At 37.1% G+C, this 27,889-nt stretch overlaps 1 protein-coding gene across 3 annotated transcripts; it reads left to right on the top strand.

Annotated features, from left to right (window-relative positions):
* Positions 1-27,841, top strand: ap1m3 (adaptor related protein complex 1 subunit mu 3). 3 transcript variants are annotated; one of them, XM_057841767.1, is made up of 13 exons: positions 2-181; positions 287-524; positions 7,800-7,956; positions 8,391-8,458; positions 9,159-9,289; positions 13,900-14,047; positions 15,768-15,894; positions 20,466-20,608; positions 20,701-20,772; positions 21,008-21,166; positions 22,907-23,032; positions 23,109-23,184; positions 26,879-27,838. In XM_057841767.1, exons 2-13 carry the CDS (start codon positions 483-485, stop codon positions 26,899-26,901), a joined length of 1,272 nt encoding a protein of 423 aa, XP_057697750.1. In that variant the 5' UTR covers positions 2-181; positions 287-482; the 3' UTR covers positions 26,902-27,838. The 3 variants fall into 3 exon arrangements, with proteins under 3 accessions (XP_057697751.1, XP_057697750.1, XP_057697749.1); XM_057841766.1 differs by having other exon boundaries at positions 2-196; XM_057841768.1 differs by lacking the exons at positions 7,800-7,956; positions 8,391-8,458 and having other exon boundaries at positions 1-196; positions 26,879-27,841.
* Positions 27,842-27,889: the final 48 nt, after the last annotated feature.

Here is a 27,889-nt window from a genome sequence, read left to right as displayed (position 1 = left end):
GGGCCAGGGTGCGGCCGCACCTCCAACACCCTCCTAAGCTCCGCCCTGCCTTATACTGCATTATTCAATTTTTTTAAACACAGGATTATTCAGAAAATATTGGAAATTACAATTTTAATCAGTGAGGTCAGATTTTGGTGATGAATCATATTGCAAGTTCGGATTTCATATCAGCACTGCTGTAGGTATCGCAAAAGTAGGTCACAGGCCAAGTCTCTCTTTGCATCACACTGCTCTCCTTGATTTCCATACCGGAAATGCTGTATTTCTTTTCATTTTACAACAGCTAGCTTGACGCTCGGCTCCGGAAGCGCCGCAAGTTAAAGTGAGAGGAAAGGAGGAGGTATGAGGCTGCTGAAGAGAGGAAGAAAGATGATGGGAGCTACAATTATGCTACACAAGAAGTGACCCACTTCTAACTGTAGATACGTCTATAAGAAGCACGCTTGTGGTATCCAAGGACTGAACTCTCCATTTCGAAGATGTCGGCGTCGGCGTTTTTTATTCTGGACCTGAAGGGAAAGGTGAGTTTTGAAGGTGATCTTAACACCTGCTTCAACGGCCGCAACAATATAAACATATCGTTAAGTTCTTTAAATCTTATGATTGCAAATGTATGACTTCTTTCTGTCTCCGTGAAAAACAGACGTGTCAATAATAACTTGTCAAACTGGTTCCACGAAACAGACGAGTTTTTCTTGTGCAGCCATGCAACTTGTATTATACCAGTGTCCCTTTTTAAAGTGTGCAAAACAAATATTGCGTGATTCATTGTGAATGAAGGTGTTTAGAAACTAAGCACACAACAAACTTCATGGCTCAGAACAGAATTTTCATGTATTAAAGATTTTTATTTTATTATTATTTTTTTAGTAAATTTTCTCTCACCCATATTTTTGTTTGTTAACATTGCTTCGGGTCTGACCAGCTGTGCGCGTTTCTGTTAACAGAATCAGGAAAATGTGCTCGAAGGTGGTGGGTTTTATTTGTTAACACTGTTTTTATTACGCCAATATCCATACTTCTCCAATGTGCAGTGCCACAATGCAGGACATTTATGGCTTTAAATGTACAAACTAAATTTGCATAAACTTAAATAAATGCAAAAATAGAAATCACTGTTATTAATAGTTTTATATAAAGAGTTAGCCTGGCAGTTAGGAAAAATACCATGAAGAATTTTTTCACCTGATTCCGATCCTCTCAAAATGACTCGAACGGGCCCAATTTCCAATAACTTGATTGGATTGAGGCAGAGGTGGGTAAAGTAGCCAAAATTGTACTCAAGTAAGAGTAGCTTTACTTCAAAATAATATTAATCAAGTAAAAGTAGAAGTAGTCATCCAAAAATGTACTCAAGTACAAGTAAAACGTATCCATTGTCCAGAATACGCAAGTAAGTCATTCAGTCATTCATAATTCAGTCATTTTGAGTAACTTTTTTTTTTCTTTTTTAAACAATGGTATTTTTTCTGTCAGCACAAACTTATCTATATGAACTGTTGTTGATACTGTACAACAGTGGTGTCCAAACTATTCCACATAGGGCCGCAGTGGGTGCTGGATTTCATTCCTACAAAACAAGATGCAATCTTTTCACCAATCTGGTGTCTCACAAGTGTAATCAATTGATTGCAGTCAGGTGCTGCCTGTTTTAGCACAAACTTCAATGGTTCAACTGTCTGTGCTCGAGTGTTAGGAACAAAAACCAGGACCCACAGCGGCCCTTGCGGACAGGTTTGGACACCCATGCTGTATAATAACCCATTACAGAAATACAAAAAACAAACAAACAAAAAACATTGAATTTCGGCGAGAGAAAAAAAAGAAATTAAGGATTATTTGTCCAAAGAGCATGAGTGCCCTCTAGTGGAGAAAATAGTTCCAAGTTTGAATAGTGAATAGTTCTTTCATATTTACTATTACGAAAGTAAAAGGACCATATCTCTGGTTTTCCCTGGTCAATTGGTACCAAATAAAAACTGGGTGAGAGGTTTAAATCCGTGCTTTTAAGTCATGTTAAGGGCAGCGCTCTAAGTCAAATACTTCATATTTTATGGTGCTTTAAAGATGCCACGTAATTGAACAGGCTGGCGTGATCATAGAACGGCAAGCTTACGTCAGATTGGTGTAATGGAATCATGTGTTAATTGTTGCGACGTCTCATTAGTAAAATTGGTAGAGCTACTCTTGGCATCACTGGCAAAAAAAAAACAAAAACAAAAAAAAACAATAAACTCTAATACGCTGGATAAAGAGGGGAAATGTAACGACTCTTGTGTAGCCCAAAATAGCGGAGTAAGAGTAGCTTTTTTTCTTTACAATTCTACTCCAGTAAAAATAAAAAGTATAGCTTAGTAAAACGACTCTTAGAAGTACAGTTTTCTCAAAAAGTTACTCAAGTAAATATAACGGAGTACATGTAATGCGTTACTACCACCAGTGGATTAATGACATCTTGACAATGGCTCGTCCCTCATGACTTTAGTGGAGTTCTGAAAAAACTAACTTCAGATTTCAAAAACACAGGTTTCGGACCAGTTGGAGTGTAGCAGAGCACATGTATTTCCAAAACAACTTTGGTGTAGAGACCTAGGGGATATCGCATAAGATTTCGGCACTTTAAAGGGTGTGCATTTCAGACAGAGGCAATTAGGTATTTACAGATTGCTCCATATCTGATTGATATTATTAAAACTGAATGGCAGTTTAATTTTCCTCAGAAACAAATACATTACACTAATGAAAATGGACCCTTCACGTACCTAAAATAATAAATGCAAATATACTTTTATGAAGTAATGTCAAAATAAAAATCTCAGTTTGGTGCCAGACTTGACATTTCCCTTGAGAATATTAATGACTGTGAAAACGTAGATCAATGTGTCTGTAATGAATCTTTTTAATGCCAATAATTTGCATTTTATGTTTTTTAATTGCTCCTGTAAATAAGAATATTTGTAAAATTTGGTTTTCATTGGACACATTAGTGGTGTTTGCAATATTTACATGAACAATTAGTGACTTTTCACAGCTTTAATCTCCTTTTCGTTTTTTAAAGCATAACTTTGTTTTCTCTAGAGGTGCACGATAATTATCAGTCCGATAATAGGAATTATGACATCATCCCAATAAATCCGATAACAATATGTTATCTGCCCTATTAATAATATTTTTGGCACGGTGTCAGATTGGGATGTGTGCGTTTGTTTCCACTCCTGTTTTGCCAGTATTCAAAGTTTTGTTCTGTTCTAGATGCCATATTTTACCTTCACTGAGTTATAAACCTTACTATGACAATTAGGAAATATTAGCATTTTACAGTGTTATGTTTACAAGTTCTTGAGAAGCCTTTTGATTATTGACAGGCTTGCTGTTCTACAGTATAATTGCCAGGTTAAGAAAGTTGTTTCATGGCCCAAGACGACAAACGTCTCCTTTCCTGTTGCACCTAATGTTTTATCTGCTGACAAAGCACAATACCTGTGGGGTTTATGTTTGTTTTAGATCAGTGCTCATTGTTCAGGGGAACACATCGTCAATGATACTGACTGATTGACTGTGATTGACTCAAATTATATTTATTTGAAAAAAAATAATATGGGCACTTTATTTGAAGTCAAAACTGTTCTTGTCTTTGTTTTGTTCATTATAATAATGTTCATGTCATCATGAAAATTCTGGTTCGGTCAAAGGCAAATATATGCTGAATCAACCACTAGTATTTTTTTTACCTACAGGTGTTCAAAAACTAAGGCGAATATACATTGAAAAATTATATATATATATATATTATTGGTTATCGTATCGGCTTTAAGGAGCAGGAAGTTATCGGTATCGGTTTGAAAAAAATGGATATCGTTCACCCCTAGTTTTCTCTCAAATTTATTTTTCATACTTATGTGCGCTCATGAATGATAATTTAATCATACCTTGAAATATTATTTTAAAAAAATAAGTGTCCCAAGCAGAGGTTGCACTAGACATTTTCGTTGTCTGTCATTTTGACTGACAGGGTCATAAAAATCCGGTCATAATCTATTTTTACCCATCACTTAAATTTTTAAAATGATAATGATGACATATTCAATACTATTTAGTTTTCATTCATTTTTAATTAATATTGTAACGCTTGCTTGGCGGCGAAAAATTAGACACGGAAGTCGTGGTATTTTTCTCCCTCTTTTTACTCTGCTTACCGCCAACAACACCAACAAAACAACAACTCCACACCCAAAGAAAAAGAGGCAACTATATAGACCCCAATCACCAACGTCACACAATGATCTTAATTGTGGTTGTCAGCCCAAAATCTTCTAAATATATATTAAATGCATCTTACCAGATATAAAATGACTACTACATAGTCTGTGGTGATCGTTTGGTGCCCAGATTTCTTGTCGAATTACAGCAGTCCATCTCGCTCTCCTCTTCGGGTCTCTCAGAATACGGTAGAACTTCAAGTCTCTCCGTCTATCTTCTCTGTTACTGCAACCAACCGCCACACACGCCTTCACCATTTTGATTATTAATGTTAACGAGCAGAAAAACACGCCGTAATAGGAGGCAGGAGCGGTAATGTGTAAACGCGACGAGCTGACACACAATATGGCAGCTCAAGTCAGGGGGGCGGAGTTGTGACGTCATGTGATTGGGGTCTATACATAGGCGGCAATCTAGTCCACCAATTGGATGACGCGCTGGCACACCGGGTGCACCAATAAGAACCTCGCGTTGATGTGTCAATCACGGTGCCGCCGCCAGACCCCGGTGACGCTACAATATTCTGACAGAATAGCCAACGACGTCATGCATTAAGAGAGACAATAGCTAATTAATATGCTCACTCGCCACCCTGTGGTCTGGGGTGTGAATTGCAGCCTGTCAAAATGACGGACGGACTTCAGTTTTTTCCGTCACCGTTTTAAAAAACCGGTCAACGACGGAAAATATTCGGTTAACGCGACCCCTGGTCCCAAGACTTTAGCACAGTACCACATCTCTTTCTATGCTCATTGCTTGACAGTCACGGGGATGCTGTAGTCCATTCCAGGTGACTTTGCGCAAGGGGGCAAATCTACACCATGGACTATGCAACAGTGAATTGAAAGATGCATAACCATTTATGGGAAGCAATGCACACGTTATCAATTGGGTTGATTAAAATTTAATTTATTTGAGATCAGTGAAAGCTACTAACAATGAACTTCAAACAGTTTTAATTTCATTTTCATGTTTCAAAGCACATCTTAATCTCTTTGGCCCGCCCGTGCTCATTAATGGTGATTATAGCAAAGTTTAAAAAGTAATAATAGTTGTGGATTGAGACCTTTGCATGGTCCTACATCTATTTCTATAATGCTATCAAAAGTCCCAGGGATGCCAGAGACCATTCCTGATGACTTTGCATCATTATTTTTGTTTAATAAAGTCTTACTTTCATTTTGTGACAGTGAATCTGCATTTACTTAACTAAACTAACAGCAAAAAGGACCAAACCACAGTCAGCATATTTTTTTAGATGAAAGGTTCTTTGCGAGGCAAGTCAGTATCATCACCTTCGGGTCTACTGACACTCCACTTTTCCTGGCCAATCCCCCCCACCTAGACAACCCCCAACCCCCCACCATGGCCCACACTGCCATAGCTGCTGTGCTGTAGGCTTCATGGTGCTGTCACCTGCTGTGAAAACTGAAATGTCAAGCTAATGGAATCAGCACACCCTCGTTTATTCCCACTGTATTCTGATTGCATTTTTAATGAGTGAGTCTGTTCAAGCCACAGCTTGGGGTTGTAATGAGCAGAAGGATCATTGAGCAGGACTTTGGGACTTCTTAAGTCCAACTTTCTAGTCGTGGTGAAGTGAATTCCTTGTTAAAATTTGCACTGTCTTCACAGTTGTAGTTTGTTCCAAGCCAGAGTTATCAAAACATGAAAAATAATGCTTATACAGTGATCCCTCGCTACTTCTCGCTTCAAACTTCGCGCCATCAGTCTATCGCGGATCCGTGTCACTGTCGCTCCCTCCCTCTCTCTTTGCTCTCTCATTCCCCAGGCAAGCACTGCGTGCATTGGAGTTGCTTATTGAAGTTAACGATGGTGACAGATGATTGCGCTGCACATGTCAGTCATCGTTTAACTACCAATAAATGTTACCAAGTTTGATCTCTGTGTGCATACGCGGGTGGGGAGAGATAGGGAAGGGCACGCTGTAAAGTGTGTGCGTGGCGAGGTTAGAGGCAGCCGGCCGTAGCGTGATTGTCCACAAGGTACACAGTGATCGAGAGCAGTTTGTGATCGCAAGTCACACCAAGGGAGGTAACAGTGTGTATCTGAGAGGATTTGGTGCGAGGGGGGCGCTGAAATGAATGTGCCTGTGTATGCAAAAAAAAAAAACATTTATTACAAGACAGTATATATAAATATATATATTTTTAAAATACTACTTTTAAAAAAAGTGAAAAAATGTCTTTTATGTATCTCTTTCCAATGGTAAATCGGAATAAATACATTGTACACACACAAAAAAAAAAAAAAAAAATGGGCGGGGGGGTGTTTGAGGGGGATGCGCTACTTTGCGGTTTTTCACTTATCGCGGCGGGTTCTGGTCCCCATTAATCACGAAAACGAGGTATCACTGTATTTCAATTCGCTTAGCCTCAGCATCTAGGGTTGCAACTAACAATTACTTTTATAATCGAGTAATCGGACAATTAATTAAATGATTCATCGATTAATTGGATAAATGTAACATTTTTTCACAATTTAACTTCAAGTTGTTTTAGGCACGCTGTAAGTAACAATGAAGACAAAATGAATGACTATTTCCTTCAAAATGAATGACTATTTCCTTCAAAAATAATATTTTATTACAGCTTCCTGACTTAAATGTAGTCTACAAATGTACTGCTTATCAAAATCGTTGGCAACTCATTTATTAAACAATTTAATCGAGCATCAGCATCATCAGAATTAGACAAAAGGTGCTATATGTGAAACTATTTTACATTAACACTAATAAATTCCATAAAGTACTTTTTATTTAGAACGGTCACAACTTGATAGGACTGTAAATGAAAACTGATTGGAATTACATAAATCACTTAAACACCTGAGAGAAGATGCATTTTGGGGGAAGTAACCTGGCACGGCAGATTGATTGTTAAATATATCTGCTACAAATATATTCCACATATCAATCTGGGAAATATCTAATCGAGACCTGTTTCATGAGAGGAACCTTAAAAAAATCACAATTTCTGATTGGATGATGGCTCTTCTCGTCACACTTCATAAAAACATCGTTTCCATCAAAAAACTGTTTTAGTGAGATTTTTTGCTCCACTTTGAATGAGGAAATTAAGTGTATTTAAGACAAATCTTGGAAAATTCACCTATCTACAAGAACCGCTTTGTACTCCGACGTTGTATTCAACCAGATAGTTGCTTCCTAGTCACGACTGCAGCCCACCTCTTTCTCCTGATTGGCTTGAACATCAGATGACCGGGCAAATGGTTGGACATTTGAATTTTGCAAGACGATATTGAATGATGAATCAATGAATCATGAAGTACCATCTTACTTGCAAGGGTAGAGGTAAAGAAGAGTTTACTGATATCTTACCATTTCAGCGGTAAACAGTTCTCAGTTTTTGCATGTTTTCAGCACTTTCAAAACCTATTTCATGTACAGGATTTGGAAACATGATAATGATTTAACAGTGTAAATATTTCATGACATTATTATGCTTCTATGACAGTGTCCTTTACCTCTATAATATTTTATGTTTTGCATTCAGGTCTTGATCTGTCGTAACTACATGGGAAACATGGACATGAATGAGATTGACCACTTCATGCCGTTTCTAATCAAGCGGGAAGAAGAGGCAGAGATGACTCCATTGATCACTCATGGCTCCTCGCACTTTCTTTGGATAAAACATAACAACCTGTACTGTATCCAAGCATATTTCATTTTCATTGTGCTAAAATTTTAAAAGAACAGGAGAATGCACAGAAACAATCCCTTTTCCTGCCTTATTATTTTTTTGCTTTTTTAGTTTTTTTCACAGCAGCATCTGAACATCATTGTAGTTTTAACTATTGTACCTAGGGTCAAATTGAGCATCACAACACCCTTTGGTAATAAGCACTGTACTATACATGATTTATGAGGCCAACCCTTGTGACATATTTTAAATTTTGGATTAGCATATTTAGATTCTTTGAGAAACAATAATACACATGGTAATTTATATTAGCTTGCCTTTTCCTTTAAGAAATGAATTGATGTTACCTCAACTACTTACAGTATATTTAAAATCTATTACCGTACATATCACGTCTTTACTCTGCATAAGGAACTATTTTCTTAACAGTACCCTTTATAGTGGTGGTCATGACCAAGAAGAATGCCAATGCTGCTCTGGTGTATTCCTTCCTTTATAGAATTGTCCAGGTTTGTGTTTTTTTTATTTATTCATTTTCTCATAAATCATTTTGGCTCAGCTGACGTCATTTTGGAAAACAATACACAACTAGGGCTCTTCATGAAAATAATAAATTATTCAAACAGAGTGGGCTTTCTTCGAATGCATTTACAGTAGTTGTGTACTTCATGACCACTCGGGAGAAAAAAAACCCCAACTTGCATTACTTTCATTAATGTTTTAAGAACCCCAATTGCCCACCACCCATCAGCCAGATTTTTATTTATTTATTTTTTTTTTTTTTTTCAAGAAAGTCCAGGTTCTTTAGAAGTACGTTCTTCGATTTAGTAAGTATTGCTATACTGACTTAAATTTGATCATTTCTTTCCCAAGGTTTTATATATACTGTAGCTGTCTAAAAATATACTAGTCCCTACAAGTAAGGAGTTGGTATTGGTATATACTCTAAATTGCAAATGACTAAATTACTAGTTCTTTGAAGTCACTGATGGTGTTGTGATACATCTGCCTTACTTCTCTGTTAAAGTGTGAACCCATTTTAAGTTATGTGAATGATCTAAACTAGATGTTTAAAAAAACCAATGTACCTATGAAGAACTAAAAGAAGCCAATGTGTGAAATTTGTGTTTTTTAGCATTACGTTTATAAAAATGTTTACACTTGCTTTTACTATTCTTTGTATATAAACTGATTTCTATCTCTGTGTAGGTGTTCCAAGAGTACTTTAAGGAGCTGGAGGAAGAAAGTATTCGTGACAACTTTGTGACTGTGTATGAACTGATGGATGAAGTCATGGATTTTGGATTCCCACAAACAACTGATAGCAAAATTCTTCAAGAGTAAGAAAAAAAACTTTAAACAACAGTTTTCACATAAGAGCTTTTATGAAAATGCGGATGCTCAATGTCATATGAAAAAGAAAAATCAATCTGCTCTGTTGACTTTATCTTGTTGAGACTGTTTATTTATCTGTTTAACCCAGGGGTGTCCAAACCAGTCCTCAAAGGGCGGTGTGAGTCCTGGATGTGGTTCCTACCAATCGAACACAGACAGTTTAACCAATGAAGTTTCTGCTAAAACAAACAGCACCTGATTGCAATCAACTGATTACACTTGTAAGACACCAGATTGGTGAAAAGGTGTTGTCTTGTTTTGTTGGAATGAAATCCAGCACCCACTGTGGCCCTCTGTGGAATAGTTTGGACACCCCTGTTTAACCTGTTCATCACTGACCATCTTTAACCATTCATTTTATTTATTTGCGCTCTACCTTACTTCTTTTGTGTAAAGCAGTAATATCAATTTTATTGTGTTTGTTCTCCTGAAACTCATGTCATCTGTGTGACTCTATTAAGCTTCCCTAATTCTATTCAGGCATTGTGTGCTCATTGTTCTGCGAATGTTGTTTTCTCAGGCGTGTCGTTTTTGCCTTTGTTGCCGCGTCCTGTGCAATTTTTTTTTTTTTGTCACCTCAGAAAAAAAGGAATTACATGGATCCTGTTTTTGTTGGTTCTGCTTTTCTGCATTTGAGTCCACCACACATTGACTAGATTCTAGTCTATGGTGTACTCAAATGACCCATTGATCTAACTGTCTAGTGGCTAGATAGTTGGTTCCCTTCAGTCAAAGGAAGAAAACTACACTAACTGTAGGATTGAGGATCACGTTTCCAAGACTCAAAAGGTTGTAGCAAGTCTGATGTTTATTTTTTATCTCATTCTTAAACAACTTAGAGCAGGACTTAAAGGGACACTCCCACCATTTTGATTGTTTTCCCCCCAAGTACATGAAATATGTTTGAAGATACAGTAAGTGCTAAAACATCTGCATAGGCTGATACCCTTGGTCAAAGGTTATGAGACTATTTGCCATTTAACTGAGTAGTGAAAAGTCTCAAAACTTATTATGGGGCCTATTTGGTCTGAAAAGGGCCACTGTGAAGCCAGGGTAGTGACCTGCTTCAAAACAGCCACCATTGTGCCTGTGCCTAGACAAAGTAACATTATTGCAACAATATTGTCTTTATTGATAAGAAATTCTCAGAAAAGTGATGCCGTTGAAATTTATTTATTTTGAAAAGATATTGTAAAGAAAATCAATGTGTTGTATCTCAGGGCCTCTGACGGTTTGTTGATTGTTTTTCATTGTGGAACGATGCAGTATATCTAATGGCTTAAGACACAATAAATAGTAGAGCTTTATTCAGAGACTGAAATGAACTGACGAAAGTACAATGACAGTGTGCTGTGCTTTCACTGTCAACAGGGTTTTTCTGTTTTGCCTTACTCAGAGAGGCAATTCTGCCCCTCTAAAGACTTTAGTGTTTTTTCCACAACTAGCCCTCAGTACCGTCAACATGTTTCACTGTCAATTCACTGTGCCCCCCCACCCCCCCAAAAAAGCAGGCAATTTCTAGCAGTCGCTTCAAGCTTAGAAATGTGGGATATTCTACATTTTGATGCTTCAAAATGTTTTTCAATTTAGGGCTGACAAATATTAAGATTGCAATTTAATTGGCAATTTTTACATTTGATACTTTTGAATGCTTAAAACCAGAATTCTGAAAGACCGCGCGGGTCGCCTCTGAACCGGAAGCTTATCATTTTTTGACATCGTTTGATGTCTTCTCTGGACGTACAGTATTTAAACGTAAGATTTTCAAGCTCTTTAAGTTGTAAAAAGAGCTGTACAATGCCGAAATGCCATACCAAAAATGGTGATGGCGTGCTCCATGACGTCACTTCCATTGGCTCCGTTTATTACAAGGCTGGCTATATTAGGCGGTGGGTCCGTAGTTTATGAAATTACACAGCCCCTACTCCGTGTTATAAAATCTCCGGACAAGAGGTATATTAGTGTAGCCGACAAGCCGCATAGTCTAATAGATTGAACGTTTGGGGCCATTATCCATCCTAGTGTAAACGTAGCCTAAATGTAACCTCTGAAAGCAGGGATTTGCATATGAACATTGATGTGTGTTTGTGCATATTTATGGAAAGTATTGTTATGCCAATCTGTCAGTATCCTGCCAAGTCCCATTGCAGATCACTTCATTAGCATTTCTGAGCAACATTGGGGAGCAAAAGAAACAAAACCTCCACCCAAACCGGCTTGTCAGTACCTTATGATTTCTCAGAACTCCTTGACTTTGTTTAGTGTCAGCACACAGAAAAAACCTCATTTAAGTTAAACGCAGTCAGTTGAAAAGTTGAGAAATTTTCTAAATAGTACACACGGCTCTTTTTCCATGGGCCGCAATGTTTTTAACGTGAATACTTTTACAGTCCCTTACGAGGAAGTTCACCATAAGTCATTCATCTGTGTCGTTCTTATGATACTGAGCCCTTAACTCCAATTATAGACTGAAATATTTTTGCGCCGCATCAGGAGGTGTCTCAGACTTGGTGTTGATGATTTGGTGGAAACATGCTTGCAGGTATATTTGAGAGGGTAGTTTGCTATTCTATTTGCCGACAATAACATCAGCACCAGACATCTCCTAAAAAGGTGGAACACTCTTCACATTTCACATGGAGACATTTCTGTGAGGAAAAGTGCATAGTACCATGCATGACTAGAACATCGTCACTGTGCTTGGCAGTTTTGGCACAATGTAAGCGGCCACCCTCATTTAGTACATAAATAGTGACTTAAATACTGTATGTCAGCAGACCTCCTGTATTGTGTTCCTAGCCTTGATTTAAAAAAAAAAATCTAAATAAGGGTATGATGTACTGTATTTTTTGGACTAATAAGTCGCAGTTTTTTTTTCATAGTTTGGCTGGGGGTGCGACTTATACTCAGGAGCGACTTTTGTGTGAAATTATTAACACATTATTATATCATTTTACATGTTATTTTGGTGTTTTGGAGTGACACTGATGGTTTGGTAAACTTTTTAGCATGTTTTATATGCTATAGTCATCTGACGTTAACTTACCGGCCACATTCGCATTTTGTTGTTCATGCATTATGTAACATTATCATACTGTACACTTATACAGCATGCTGTTTTCTATTGTATTCTTATTAGGGCTGTCAAACGATTAAAGTTTTTTTAATCTAGTTAATCACAGCTTAAAAATTAATTAATCTTAATTAATCACAATTCAAACCATCTCCAAAATATGCCATATTTTTCTTTAAATTATTGTTGGAATGGAAAGTTAAGACGGATGTATACATTCAACATACTGGACCTAAGTCCTGTATTTGTTTATTATAACAAACCCACAAGATGGCATTAACATTATAAACATTCTTTCTGTGAAAGAGATCCACGAATAGAAAGACTTGTAATTCTTAAAAGATAACTTGATTACAAGTTATAGTAATTATGATAGTTTGTATATTGTGACTAAATATTGCCATCCAGTGGATTTGTTGAGCGAAACGAAATGTTTGGATAGAGTGACTCTGAGTATTATTTTGCACAGCTATTTTGATTGGTAATGTCAGTTCTCTTTGCATTGAGCGCTTTTATTTTGTGAACATTATTATTTTATGAGAGATAGGAATATTATTTTTGTTGTGATTTCACTAAATGATACTGTAGCGACAACTGTTCTTAACTGCCCAAATGCATGATGGGAAGTTGTGCAACCATGACTGTGAGTGGTGGCTGCCAACGGTATATCTTCCCTGCATGGAGTTCAATACAGAGTGTTAAGAAAAATATAATCTCCTGTCATGCTGCCCCATATCGCTGACCACAATAGTTTTAATTGTTGTGGAAGAAACGGCAAAGCTTATACCAATCGATAGTGAGGCTCCATTGTTTACCTTTGTCCACTCCACTTACTTGTCTCTGCCTCTGACCTCTCAATACACATAATACTGCGCCATTCTAGTCTATTCGCGGCAATGCGTGAGTGGGTCGTTTTGCGCATGCGTTAATTGTTAAATATTTTAATGTTATTAAGTAAAAAAAAATAATTACCGTTAACGCGATAATTTTGACAGCCCAAATTCTTATGTCATCTTGAAAGGCAATTTATAATACCTGTTCTATGTATTGGATTTCCCTCAAAAATGCGACTTATACTCCGGTGCGACTTATATGTGTTTTTTTCCTCTTCGTTGGGCATTTTATAGCTGGTGCGACTTATACTCAGGTGCGACATATATTCCGAAAAATACGGTAATAGGGTAAATAAAGCAAATGCCAGAAAATCATTATAACATTTACGGCTGCAACAACAATTTCTTATACATATCACAATTTTAAGTTAAACCCATACATTTTCTGTATACAAGGCAAATTAGTTTTGAATCAAAATATGATTAACATAAGTTTATAGAAAAGAAAGCTTCTTGATAGAGTAATAGAAATGGAAGAAATGATAGGTCTTCAAGAAAAGATTGCATTATTACAGTATGGTTGCTGTGCTGTTTTATTGACTGGATAGAAATGAAAACCATTACACTTTCTTTAACTTTGTTCTTTTAGGTACATTACCCAGCAGGGTCACAAACTGGAGATTGGGGCTGTTCGACCTCCTGCCACTGTCACTAATGCTGTGTCCTGGAGGTCGGAGGGCATCAAGTACAGGAAGAATGAAGTTTTTATGGATGTCGTTGAGTCTGTAAATCTATTGGTGAGGAAACACACACCCATATACATATGTACGTATGCGTGTGCTTGTGTGTGTTTGATATATATACTTGGAGCTGGGGAAAAAAATATCATCTGGCGATATATCCCAATCCTTTATGTCACAAGCCGAGTATCGTTGCTTTTTTTATGAGTATCGATACTTTAGATACTGTGCTTTTAATGTACTGCACCAACGCAGCGCTGGCCACAAGCCAACACACTAGATATGTCCTGAACCAATCACTCTCCGTCCTGTTGCTTTTCTTGGTCCGTGCACTCGAGATTTCTTGTTAAAGTTAATGATGAGTGACAGCTTTTGAGGCTTTGATTTTGCGAGAGAAGCCTGGGAGCGCTATATTTGAAAGATGCCGCATCGTTGAGCTTGTAAAACACTTGTGGCAGTGTTGGGCAATTCATTGTGTGTGTGTAAGAGAGCAGCGTGAGCGGATTTGAGTGGACTGACTCAATGAAGCATTTAATAAAGACAAGTATTTTTCTACTTTATTCTTGTTTAAAAATAAATCAGTGGGACAGTAACACATTTTAAACATTTTTTTTTTTGTTTTTTAAACTTTTTTTTTTTTCCCCTTATCGGATAGGGACTCTGTATAAAATGTGAATGAAGTGTTTTAAACAGTTTTTGTTTTATTTTGCACAGGAAGAGTTAATACACTTTTCTATGTAGAAACAAGAATAAATGTCAAATGGCATCTAGTTTAAATGGAGATACATGCCTCTTTGTTTTTATAAATTTTAAAAGGTAATATGTTGCCATAGTTGAAGTATCGCAATGCGTATCGGGATACGGATCAGATCGTGACATAAGCGGATCGTCCCAGCCCTATTATATATAACGTAAACATTATATATACCTATATGTGTGTGTGTGTATATATATATATATATATATATAACTACCCGAAAAATTTGAATATCAAGTAAAAGTTTTTATTTAGGCAATTTAACATAAAAGATGAAACCCACACATTTCATTGAGTCAGTAGGCGCAAATAACATACCTCAAACAATTCCTTTTTGTAACTTAACACATTAAAGATTTTTCATCTTATTAAAACTCAGAAAATTTGAATACTGTAAAATCTTTAGTTTTGTGCACAGTTGGTACGTGTTAATTCAAAACACATACGCCTGAGCCTTTAAGAAGTCAGTCTTAGGTTGGCTCAGGAGAGTCTGACTGACTGCTGATCTGACAGGATATCTAATTTTCTGAGTGGGACTGTATATATGTATATACAGTATTTACAGTAGTGTTCAAAATAATAGCAGTCCAATGTCGCTAACTAGATTAATCCAGGTTTTCAGTATTTTTTTTTTTTTTTTTGCTACATGACAAACAAGTTACCAGTTGGTGCAGTAGATTCTCAGAAAACCAACAAGACACCGCATTCATGATATATACACTTTCAAGGCAATTAGTTGAAATTGTGTTTAAAAAAATATGGTTGTCTGACTTTGGCTCTACAAACTCAAAACCAATTTGTAAAAACTTTTTTCTCTAGGATTTAGCAATCCTTTGAATCACTTCACTAATACTTTGTTGTATGACTAGTTTTTTATAACTGCTTCACATCTGTGGGACATGGAGTCAACCAACTTGTGGCACCTTTCAGCTGTTATTCCAATAACTTGTGGCACCTTTCAGCTGTTATTCCATTTTTTTTTTACAATGTGTATTGTATTGTAAACTGATTTTGTTTTAGGTGAATGCCACTGGCAGTGTCCTGCGGAGTGAAATATTGGGCTGCATCAAGCTTAAAGTCATCCTTTCTGGGATGCCTGAACTCAGGCTGGGACTTAATGACAAAGTGCTGTTTGAAATCACAGGCAGTAAGTAAGAGTTCATAATTCTCAGTATTATCAGGCATTTGCATATGGGTTAGGTCAATGGTTCCCAACTGTCAACATCCTGAATAACTACTAGGTTGCCTCCGTGTTGGGTAATGGGTGAGGTAAAATATTGCAACAGTAGAAGTTTAATCAATCTGAAAGACTATGGTACAAAAACACAAATGATGGCATTTGTTATTCCACAGTGTCTGAAGAACCAAGGTGTTCCGGTATGAATTAAGTCATTCAATCTAATACCAACATACAGTGGTACATCGACATATGATCATTTCGACACACGATCTTTTCGACATCCGTCTTAAAATCTGACTCTCCATTTTTTTCTACATCTGACGACATGGTCGAAATACGACGATTTATGACAGCGCCGCATTTTCTTTGTTTTCCTGCTAGACGTACGCTCAGCGGATTTTCTTGTGAGAGAAATCAACATGGGTTCCAATAATGTTAGTGCAGGTGGTGAAGAAAGGAAAAATGTGACGCTTAGAAAAATATTAGCGTGGTGTGGGCGTCTGTGAATTGGCCTGACAGTACGGCCGTAGAATGTCTACGATCTCAACTGTCCTACTCCAACCTCCATTCACCAGTCTTTAAAGTTAAGGTGAAAATTATTATTATTTTAACATCGCCAAAGAAATCACCAACTTTGTCAGGTATTTAATCATATATTTCAGAACTTGTGCAACACAACACTCCTACTGTCCACTACATTTGCCACCACAACAGAACATTAAAAGAGAAAGTAAAATCTCTACCGCACTTATCTCTTTTTTTGACGCCACCCACGCGGTGCGTTCAGGTACATCACGCAAAACACAAACGCCACAGGAATACTTTTTTTTTTTTTTTTTTTAATTATTATTTTTATTCATCTTTTATTTGTTTTGCTATGTGTGATTGCCATTTGTAATAGTACCAGCAGTATTAACTTCATTAACTTCGTATGTAGAGGTACCACTGTATTTGACTGTTGGTGTCATTGTTTTTCCTGAAATGCTGTGTTACACTATTGTAAGATACAGTGGCACCTCTACATACGAAGTTAATTCGTTCCAGGAGCTTGTTTGTAAGTCGAAATGGTTGTATGTTGAGCATGATTTTCCCATAAGCATACATTATAATTCCATTAATTCGTTCCACAGCCCAAAAACCACACTAAATCCTTAATAAATGCTGCTGGTACTATTACAAATGACAATTACACATAGCAAAACAAATATATCATAAATAAAAATCGGAATATTAATATAATAATAATAATAATAATAATAATCCCTGTAGTAATGTAACGAATCAGGTTCTAATGTAGCGGACGTTTTTTTCTGTACCTGAACACACTGCGTGACTGATAGTTTACTGTCGCTTTCAATGTTTTCTTGAGAACACCGTCCACTGCGGTGGACAGTAGGCGTTTTGTGTTGGATAAGTCCTGAAATGAATGATAAAAACCTGACGAAGCTGGTGATTTCTTTGGCGATGCTACCACAATCATAATTGTCAACTTAAAAAGACTGGCGAACAGTGATCGGAGGAGGACTGTGGAGATGCATTGTTGAGCCAGTTCACAGATGCGCACCCCACGCTCAAAATTTTCTATAATTTGCATCTTAATTTCAATGGTAAGCATCACCTTTTTCCTTGTTCCATCACCTGTACCAACCTTTTTGAAACCTGTGTTGATTTCTCTCACAAGAAAATCAGCCGTGCGTCCGTCTGCAGTGCTGTCATGTCGTCGTATTTCGAGCATGTCGTCGGATGTAGAAACAAATGACGAGTCAAATTTTACATCGGATGTCGAAAAGATCGTGTGTAGAAGCGATCATCTGTCGAGGTACCACTGTATAACAAAACACCTTAAGAACATAATATTTTGACTTGTAAGTCATAGATCTACGTATAAATTCACAATATTACATTTTCAGTCAATAAAATGTGCTCCCAAAAGTTTTGCGAATCATTCAAATGTCTTTGCTTTGAAACTCTGTCATTGATGCCATTTACACGCAATCTCATTCTTGTTCTGTTAAAATCAGCAACATTATCACAGGAAAAGATCACTGCTGCATCCATCCCATGTTTAACTGTAAACAGCAAACATTTGACAAATTGTCCCCAATCACTAGATTCAGAGACGAGTGATTGAACATTGTATACTAAACTACCTGTCTCTTCTCCTAGGGATTTCTGAGGGGAGAACTATAAACTATAATTCAATAGGTATAACTATTTTTAATCACAATTTTTTACTGCTGAAAGGCTTCACTTAAACTTTATAAGCGGATGTGATATAATACATTTATGTCAGTATTTCAAATTTTTATAGCTCAGTTCTAACGCCCATTTTCTATACATCTCGATTAATGTGCTGTATGGTTGCATTTTTTTTTATCCTCTCTGAAGTTCAAGTAGAACTCTTTTATCCTACTGTCTCACATCACTATCACACCATTTAACCATTTAACTTCTGCCTTTTTATATGTATTTCTCAAATGCCACCACTTTGGTAGTTCTAGTGTTTAACACTCCCTGCTGGAATTATTATCCACAATATAGCCCCTTGTATGATATCAATAGGAGGTTAAATAGACATTTAAAAAGAAATGAAAAGGATAAAAAATAATCATGTAAAAACCAGCCGAATATGTCCTTACATCTGAGGACAGTCCCAAAACCTTTTCACAATATAAATCATTGAACACTGCCCTCTTCTGGATAAGTTTACTACGACAAGAAGCTGAGTCGCTTCATTGTATTGTTCTTTGTTGAAATACGTTGCAAATGAGCCAATTTGCGCCTTAGTGGCTGTTCAAGCATACCTTAACTTTCCATAAAATGTATAACTTTTATGCTTATTAAAATTAAATAATGTTTATATATAAAATCATTGCTCTGACAATTTTATTCTGATAATTTGTTTTAATTTTATTATAGCCTAACATTCAAGGAGAGATTAGAAGATACTCTGGAATGTCATTATTATTATTATTTAGATCTGCTTATTTGTTATGTTGTTCTGTTTTAAAAACATGAGACCAGGTGAGAGGAGTTTCAAAGCTGGACCACAAGGGACACTGTCACATTTTCTACCCTACCCTATCTTGAGCAGACATGCACAGACTTGTCTCTTGTTATTGTCCCTCAGGTTGTAGCAATGACAGAATGTGTCTCAAATGACCTTTGCTTTGTACCTTTGCTAGAACGTGCAACGCCTTCGTGAAGTAGTAACTGACAGAACAAATGGAACAGAAAAAGTGAGAATCGATTCAAAAGTGCTTCCCTGATTTGCATTAGCTCAAAGTGTAGGACTCAAAGTCTTCACACAAAAAGTGTCATTGCATACATGCAATACAAGGAAAACAAGTACAGTATAGTAAAACATGCATACCAACACCTAACTTAAAACCTGTGTAGACATTCTTGTGATAAAACCAATACATATTCATCATTGAGAGCAGGTGGGGTATAGTTTAGCTGACTTTCAATGGGGGGATTTAGCTGACGGCCCACTGTTGTTCAAGCAGTTTTCCACCACTCAGCACCCACCATTAAGCACAGCAGAGGAGAACATTAGGGATATTTTTTCAAGCAGAATATGGATGACACCATTAAAGAGGTCACATTTTAACAGCCTCATGTTGTAATCTTGCGTTTAGTATCTATTCCTGAGAGGTCATTTCTAGAAGATGACACAGTCTGCAAGTTTTGTCTCTGTGAGCATTAAATGCTCTATATTAAAAAAAAAAAAAAAAAAAAAAATTGAATAATATACAGCATTTGTCACTTTTGATTTTAAAGCATCCTTTTAGTTTCTATACAGTTTTATTTATAGCACAAACGGATGTTAATATTAATATGACCTCTGTTTCCTTGTTTTCAAACTCATCATATAATTAGTGGACTGATGCTCTTAAAAAATTAATTACCCTGCAAAATAAATATAAAATGTTTTGAAATTGTGAGTATTGGAGGAGAAGTGAACTGATTTGACATCTCAAATTACTCTTTCATGTTGATGAATTGATTGAATCATTATCATTTTACTATAGCGTGAACAGGGATTGTTTTTTTTTTTTTTGTAATCTTTTTAAAATTGAATTCTCATAAGCAATGGCTTGCTGTAAAAGATGTATTCATTTGCTAAAAAGGATGCCTTAAGGTGGCTGACAGTTTACAATGCCATCAGAGATGAACTCATTGTTATGGCACTCAAAGCATGGAAATTGGTTACACTGCCTATTGCCATTTCATACAGTGACATCTTGGGAGTATTATAATAATAATAATAATAAATACAAATTTTCAAGTCAATATGGAATATGATGCAAAAAGGTAGGCAGATAGCATGCTATTTTATCATTGTGTGTGTTCAAACCCTTTTCTGTAGCTTCTTCAAATTAATAGATTTGTCATTCTTAAATGGTTGCTCAACTACATGTCAAAACAGAGGTGAGAGAGACACAGGAAGACGTCTTGATTATATTTAACCTTGTTTTGAGTGAGAACTAGGCTCTCACTATTTTTTATTGCTTATCTTTGTGTGTCTTTTTAAGGAGAGAAGAGTAAAAGTGTGGAGCTAGAGGATGTGAAATTTCATCAGTGTGTTCGTCTGTCACGCTTCCAGAATGACCGCACAATTTCTTTCATCCCACCTGATGGCGAAAGCGAGCTCATGTCCTACCGGCTCAACACTATGGTGAGCCCTCTCTGCCCCTAGATTTAATATGTTAATGCTGCTTGTGCCATTGCTTCCCCCTCTGACCTTGTCCATTTTTTCCATCCCTTCAGGTGAAGCCACTCATATGGATCGAGAGCGTGATAGAGAAGTTCTCCCACAGCCGTGTCGAGATCAAGGTGAAGGTAATGGCAAACGATACGTACACAGAAAAAATTACCAGTTTCTATCCACTCACCATACCAGTCCTTCATTTTGGAACCCTGTCTGTATTCATGACACATGGCTTGCCAGAGAATCAAAATGCTATTTGCATTGCAGCTTAGCTGCCTGATTTAAGGTTTGAATTTCCATGTGCATGCTGTACTTCGCTACAAACTTCTGAATGGCATTTGGGTTGCCGTCTGTTTATCATTGCAGGCTCGTAGTCAGTTTAAGAGCCGTTCAACTGCCAACAATGTGTCTATTTTGGTGCCAGTGCCCAGTGACGCCGACTCACCAAAGTTCAAGACCAGCACCGGCAGTGCCAAGTGGGTGCCCGAGAAGAATGTGGTGCAGTGGAACATCAAATCTTTCCCTGTTAGTGCGGAACATCCTAATCTTTCAATTCTTTGAATTGCATTCAGATGCAGGGTTTGGATTGGAAGTTGGGAAACAAGTATTATCTTTACACACACAGACGCGCACAAACGTACAAATTTGTATACATTGGTCCATTTTCTACTTAGTTAATGGTGTTTTAATGAGCTTTAAACATTGTACTCACGTGTCCCTAGTGTAGAAGATTTTGTCGTTATTTTACTTTTGGTGCATTTTGTTAGTGTGGCCAAAGGAGATAAGATACCTGAACATTCTGAGCAAGCACGTTTCGTTTTCTTCCTTTATGTCACGGATCGTAGATGACAATGCTAGGATTCAGAATGAAAAATTCAAAGCACATGAACAATACTTTTTTACACATTGAAGGAATCTGACCTTTCAGCCAGATTGCCAGAATCAAGCCAGCCGAACCGCCGGGACCGCGCTAGCGCAATTCCAACGGCCCAGGCCGGCAGAAGCTGACAACCCGGCCAAAAGGCCAAACTCCGCGCTTTCACCTTCGTCTTAACCAATTGTACTGACTCAATTGTTAAAGCTGGAAAAAGGCTTTGAAACAGAAGTTGACAATTTATCCAGGTCCACAGTGATCATACAGCACAGAGCGACACAGGCGAGGAGGGAAACTGGATCCAGGGTCACCATATCACAAGTCAACAAAAGATTCCTAAGAAAAATGACAATGATTAGTTAAACATTCAGTCTTTTAAAGGCCCTGGTGAGGCGGGCTGTGGTCCAGAAGAAGGGTGTGATTGGGCGTTGTTGAGGATTATTGCCTGTTTGTGGATTGTGTTACTGTTGTCAGGGCAAGAAGATTTTGTCATCCTCAGCGCCACGTGAGTGCTGAGTGTTCACTTCTTGGTCGCGGGTTCCTCCGTATCAGATGTTCCTTGTGGCAAGACAAGATATCCAGCCATTTGTTCTGGACTGTCTGAAAGAGCTGATTGCAGGATTTGGTGGTGCAGACGTGGGCTTGTAGATGTCTTGCCTATCACCTGGTTGTCTGCGTCAATCTTGCTCAGTCAGCTGCATGACGTGCGCGTTGGGCTTCCGTGGTCAGAAGTTGTCCTTTATCTTTCTGTCCTTATCTGCCCGTTGTTTTGGCGCTGCAATTTCTAATCATTCCAAGTCCATCTGTTCATAATATCAAATATATTTTGCTTGTTTTTCTTAAACTATGATATAAATGCAATTTATTTTATATTGGGTGTGTTAGAGTAATACAAACAGTCAAACAGTAAATATGAGAAAAGATACTATTCCCTTCAACATGGATTATCTGCCTGAAAGTCTACAAAATTTTTTTGACTATTCTCAAGAAAACCAAGTAGTTATGTTATTAGTGAACATACATTAAAAAATCCTGACTGAAGAGAACTTTGGATGAAATAAATTATAAATAACTAAATTATCATTGTCAGAACACATAGTACACAGATGATGTGCTGCACAAACATTTTGTTGTCAAAATTATTAACCAGTGGTATGGTTTTATTGTCTTGAAATGTTTAAAGTCATTAAGACATATGCCAATGATGAATAAATCAGGCATGGTAATAAAAATGTTTTGTGATTTTTCACCATGCAGTAAATGACAACGTCATTGGCAGTCCACGATGTAGCAGACATACGCAGAGCTTTGTAATATTGTTTGGCAGATGTAACAAGAACTATACCTCATTCTTTTTTTTTTTTTTTTTTTTTTTGTCTTTGTGTGTAAAGGGTGGCAAGGAGTACTTGATGCGGGCGCACTTTGGGCTACCCAGTGTGGAGGCTGATGAGTTGGATGCAAAAAGACCAATCACTGTTAACTTTGAAATCCCCTATTTTACTGTGTCTGGCATTCAGGTGTGTGCCTAAGTCAGAAAATAATGCTTTTGAACCTTCTTTTATCATTACTGTTCAATTTTCGTGTGCTCCCCAGGTGCGTTATCTTAAAATTATTGAAAAGAGTGGATATCAGGCTTTGCCTTGGGTGCGCTACATCACACAAAGTGGAGGTAAGAATATGCTTAAATAGTTACCTACTACTTACCCAGAATTTCAGGAATATTCTGTTTAGTTCAAATTTAGAATCGTTTTTCTATATAAAATTTTGGAATAAAATAAATTTGTGTTTACTGAATTTTTAGTTTTTTTTAAAACTACAGATTTCATAAAAGTTTTTATGATGGACAGTTTGACTTTTGAGCATACTGTATAGTTTGATTTTTATTGTATATAGATGGTTATTTCAGAAGCTGCTCGTGCTATTTCATTCGTTTTATTAAACAAAAGGTTAAAAAATGCAGTAAACACATGCACATTTTCAGCCGCCCTGCTGATAGCATCGACTGATGCCATCACTCTACAGACAGTGCCTGACACTAAAACCAGTTAACTGCCAACCAATTAAACACTCTCGCCCAGTTCCGTGTAACTCAACATTTTAACCGATATGCATTCAAAGGTGTGGGTTGCCAACTTTATATCTATTTCTTTCGTGATGGTTCAACTGAAGTCTCATTCAGCCGTGCCACTCAGGGTTTACAACATCAATTTTCTGTCGATTGGTGCAATGCATCCAGGGCCGGAAGCTGCAAAGCTCTCTCAAACCATGATGCTCGCTCTACCCTTCTTAACAGCTGCAATGAGGTATTGATGCTGGTGTGCTTTTTATTCCCCATTCAGTCACATAGTCCATATTGAATAGTCTCTAGTTTGGCTGACTCCTGACTTCGATAAACTCTTGAAGGGTACACATACTTTTCCTCCCTGCGACGTGAATGTTTGCATGGTTTATCAGATATACATACTGGTAATAGTAAAAGAAAACTTTCTATTGTTTTACGTGTCATAATTCCGAAAGCTCTATGTACTTTTTCTTTATATGTCTTATATAATGTATACTGCATACTGCAATTATTTGGAAGAACTGTGTTTTGATATATATATTTTTAAAAACTAAGAGCAGCCCCAACTAAAAATGTTAATGAAATGCCTTTCTGGTAGAACTAATTATAATTATTTAAGTTAAATCAACGTCCTTTGATTAATACAGTTAAGAAAAAAAGAGATTTAATGTGATGTGAATGTGTTGAACAAATATACATTTTGTAATCATGGTCTAAAAATTCAACTTTGATTTAATCAGACCATGTTAAAAAAAAAAAAAAAAAAACTCCCAAACACACATGGGAAATGTATTACATACAAGGCCAAAATATAACTTTTCATCTCAAATTGCCAAAGGTATTGTACCGTATTTCACACTTTTTCCTTTACACAAGGTTTACCAGTTATCTTCTTGTGAATCAAAAGTTGCATTATTGCATTTGCCCTGAAAGTGAACTCAATCTGTGTAGTCTTAGTTTTCGACATTCTTTCACCACCATATGGAGGTATAGAAAATAACCACTGCTGGACTTGTGAAGGTTTAATTGAAGTAGCTGAATTGCAAGTCATATTTTAACAGAAAATGATCTCAGTTCTTCTTAAAGCAATGACCATATCGGCATCAGTATTCTGTACATTGAAGGAAGTAGTGGATGAACCATGTTGCATTTTGACATAATCCACCGAGATTGCAGGGAGGTGTCACAGTTTAAAACCTTAAAAAAATATTACTCAGGAATAAAATCACAATAATGGACAAGCTTGTATGCTTTACCTCTGTCTCTAACACTTTTGGTCAGATGAGGCACAATATACTGTAAGCATGTTATAGATCAAGCCTACTACCCTGCAACACTTTTCTTGACTTAAAGACGGAAGAGGGAATGTCGCACATTACTTTCAACGGACCTTTGCCAGAAACCATTAAGTTTCATACTTACCATTCACTCTAGGAAATAGCGTAACTGTAATGCATAAATCATGTTCATTACCCGACTTTGTCAAATACGACTCAAAAGCTGTAGAGACAGAAGTGCAAGTCATACATTGCAGATTTGAAGAGTAAGGGAAGTTTTAGCACTAATTTAAAGGAACAAACAATTTGAGCACACCTCATATCTTCAGGGAATTTGTTCCACCTTTGAGGAGAATAATAACTGAATTCCACCTCACCATGCTTAGTTCTTATTCTTGGAACACAGAATAAACCGGTTCTAGATGACCTAACTTGTCTGGATGCTTCATAGGAATCAAGCAGATCCGGCATGTATTTTGGTCCGGGGCCATTAAGTGGTTTGTAATACAGTATTTGAAATGGAATGTGGCGAGGTGAATATTTCCCACGCTGGCAAGTGCCAATTTCCCTAACCAAAGTCACCTGGCGGAAGCAGAAATATATGTTATGCAAATCAGTGTTGCATAAAAATGGCTACAGTATAATCACAATCCTGATTCCATCCGATTAAATTACAGGTACAGTAATTTTCGGACTATAAGCCGCTACTTTTTCCCTCATTTTGAATCCTGCTGCTTATAGTCCAGTGCATCTTATTTGTTAATTTATTTGGGGTTAATAGGTAACACTTTATTTGACAGCAGTGTCATAAAACTGCCATAAGGCCATCATAATTGATGTACGCAGGCTCCTGACTATAAGCTTTTAGTAGCTTCTTAAGGAGATCTGACTCACACATAGTCTTGGCTCAGCACTATAATATGATGTACACTTTGTAAATATGAATGTGTGTGTGAATAAATTGAAATTGAAATTATGACGTGACACTTTCACGGGCATTAATGGATGCTTATGACAGATGTCATTAAGTGTCATAGGGCAAATTATGTCACTAACTTAATTATGTCCAGCTTGGTTCTTTTACATCCATTAAAAGTTAGCTAATTTGCCGGGTATTACTAAATGACATCTGTTATAAGCATTCATTAATGCTCATGACAGTGTCATGTCATAATTATGATTGTCTAATGAAAGTCTTATGGCGCCACTGTCAAATAAAGTGTTACCAAATACCACAACTAGCAATTAATGAAACGACTGGAACCGTAACTGAAGAAATAAATAGCACAGAACATGAATTTTGATTGTTATTTACATCTGTAGCGCTGCAATGCATGCCAGAAGGCAGGGAGCAGTGATGGCCAAATGAAGCAATGAAGCTTAGCAGCCAATTGGTTCAAAGCCTCATGGTGGTTCATTTGGTGTTATGACAGTCTTATAATGCCGCTGTCTAATAAAATTTTACCAGTTAATATATTTTGCTGTAAATATCCCATAATACAGTGAGGAAAACGGCGTCTTATAGTCCAGTGCAGCCTATCTGTGAAAAAGTGCAGTTTCCGTGTCAAATTTGGTGGGTGGCGGCTTATAGTCCGGTGTGCCTTATAGTCCAAAAATTACGGTACATTGTTGCGTATGCCATTGAAGGTTAGCGTTAGCATGTTGCGGCATCCAACAACCTGCCAACAGCTGAGATGTGTAAATCGTTAGGTGAGTTTTCCCCATGAGTGTCATAAAACGCACAGCAAAACAAGTCTTGCCAAAATAAAACCGTTTGCATAGTGTATAGTTTATTTAGCTGAAAACCAACCAATGTTTCTAATAACCATTGTCATGAATGTCTTTCCTTTCACCTATACCTAAGGAGACAAATTACTGAATATTTGATTTAGTGAATCAACACTACAGCTAGTATGAGTGTACATCATTTTTAAGGATTTGATGTTGCCAATGATTGAATGTGCAGGAGTGGTGATGGGGACAAAAGCTATGTGTTAATGCTCCGCTGTTACATCTTTTGGCAGATTACCAGCTCCGGACAAACTAAAGGGCGAAGATGCTGCTAGACGAATGGCCCGCTGTGTCTTCCTCCCATGTCCTTCTGTCTCTCAGCTCCTTTCTGTGTGCATGAGACAGCAGGAAAATCCCCACCCATTTTGTGCACAAACACTTTAACACTACAAGTCAAGTTCCAATTTATTTAAGATTTCCCCTTTTTTAAGACATTCATGCAGAGGGTTTTTCTTCAAAACATTGAATAACAAATCGCCCTTTTAATTTTTTGCTTGACTCAGTAGCTTCACAGAGTGACAACCAGAGATCAATGCGAGCCAGTGACCACTTTGCAAGTATTTGCATAATTTAATCATCATGGAACCTTTTAGCATTTTAGAACCTGGATGTGTTCTTTGTGAACAAGTCATCTACTATCAGAACCTCTGTTGTATGTTTATTGACAAAATATATTGTTTATGTATTATCACCCCTAGCACTGTGAACACAATCCTCAGTCAAGTGAACCTAACACCAGCCAGCAGGTCAATGATTAATAAGTGACAATATTCTCTGAGACTGAGGCAGTGTAATATTACACCGCTAACAGGCCCGCAGAGCCTGTAACCTTGTCCTTGCGCTCAAAACCCACTTGCAGCTTTGAAGAGTCATCAAGAGTGAGTTGCATGCAATAATGCTGTCATTTCTACATGTATTTTTTTTACAAAATCACACTTATTTCCTTGTTCCTTTTTTATGAAGAGAAGTTAACATATCCTAAAGGGACTGCTTGACAATACTTACCACTACTGGCCAAAATATTTAGAGTACGGTATTGTACAGTTTCTCATAATAAGTGTATTTGACTCTGAACCGATTTAATACAAAATTTTTTGTTATTTGTTGGCAATAATTTATCATTCACTGACTGGCATATGAAGTAATTACATATATTTGAAAATAAAGGTCTTCTACATTCTAAAGTATTGAGCAGGTTTTTTGTTTTCTCAATTTTTCATCCAATTGCAAATAATCAAAAATAC

This window comes from Corythoichthys intestinalis, chromosome 7, assembly GCF_030265065.1.
Source record: "Corythoichthys intestinalis isolate RoL2023-P3 chromosome 7, ASM3026506v1, whole genome shotgun sequence".
Classification (NCBI taxonomy): Eukaryota; Metazoa; Chordata; class Actinopteri; order Syngnathiformes; family Syngnathidae; genus Corythoichthys; species Corythoichthys intestinalis.
Note: the sequence above shows the minus strand (reverse complement) of the source record. Positions and strands in the feature narration are given on the sequence as shown.

Bases quoted from the DNA above. Each gene is read 5' to 3' on its own strand.
- ap1m3 (XM_057841767.1), top strand. From the start codon at position 483: ATGTCGGCGTCGGCGTTTTTTATTCTGGACCTGAAGGGAAAG. The intron at 8,459-9,158 runs GTTTGTGTTTTT...ATCTCTGTGTAG, and splicing joins TCCTTTATAGAATTGTCCAG to GTGTTCCAAGAGTACTTTAA. The intron at 9,290-13,899 runs GTAAGAAAAAAA...TTGTTCTTTTAG, and splicing joins GATAGCAAAATTCTTCAAGA to GTACATTACCCAGCAGGGTC.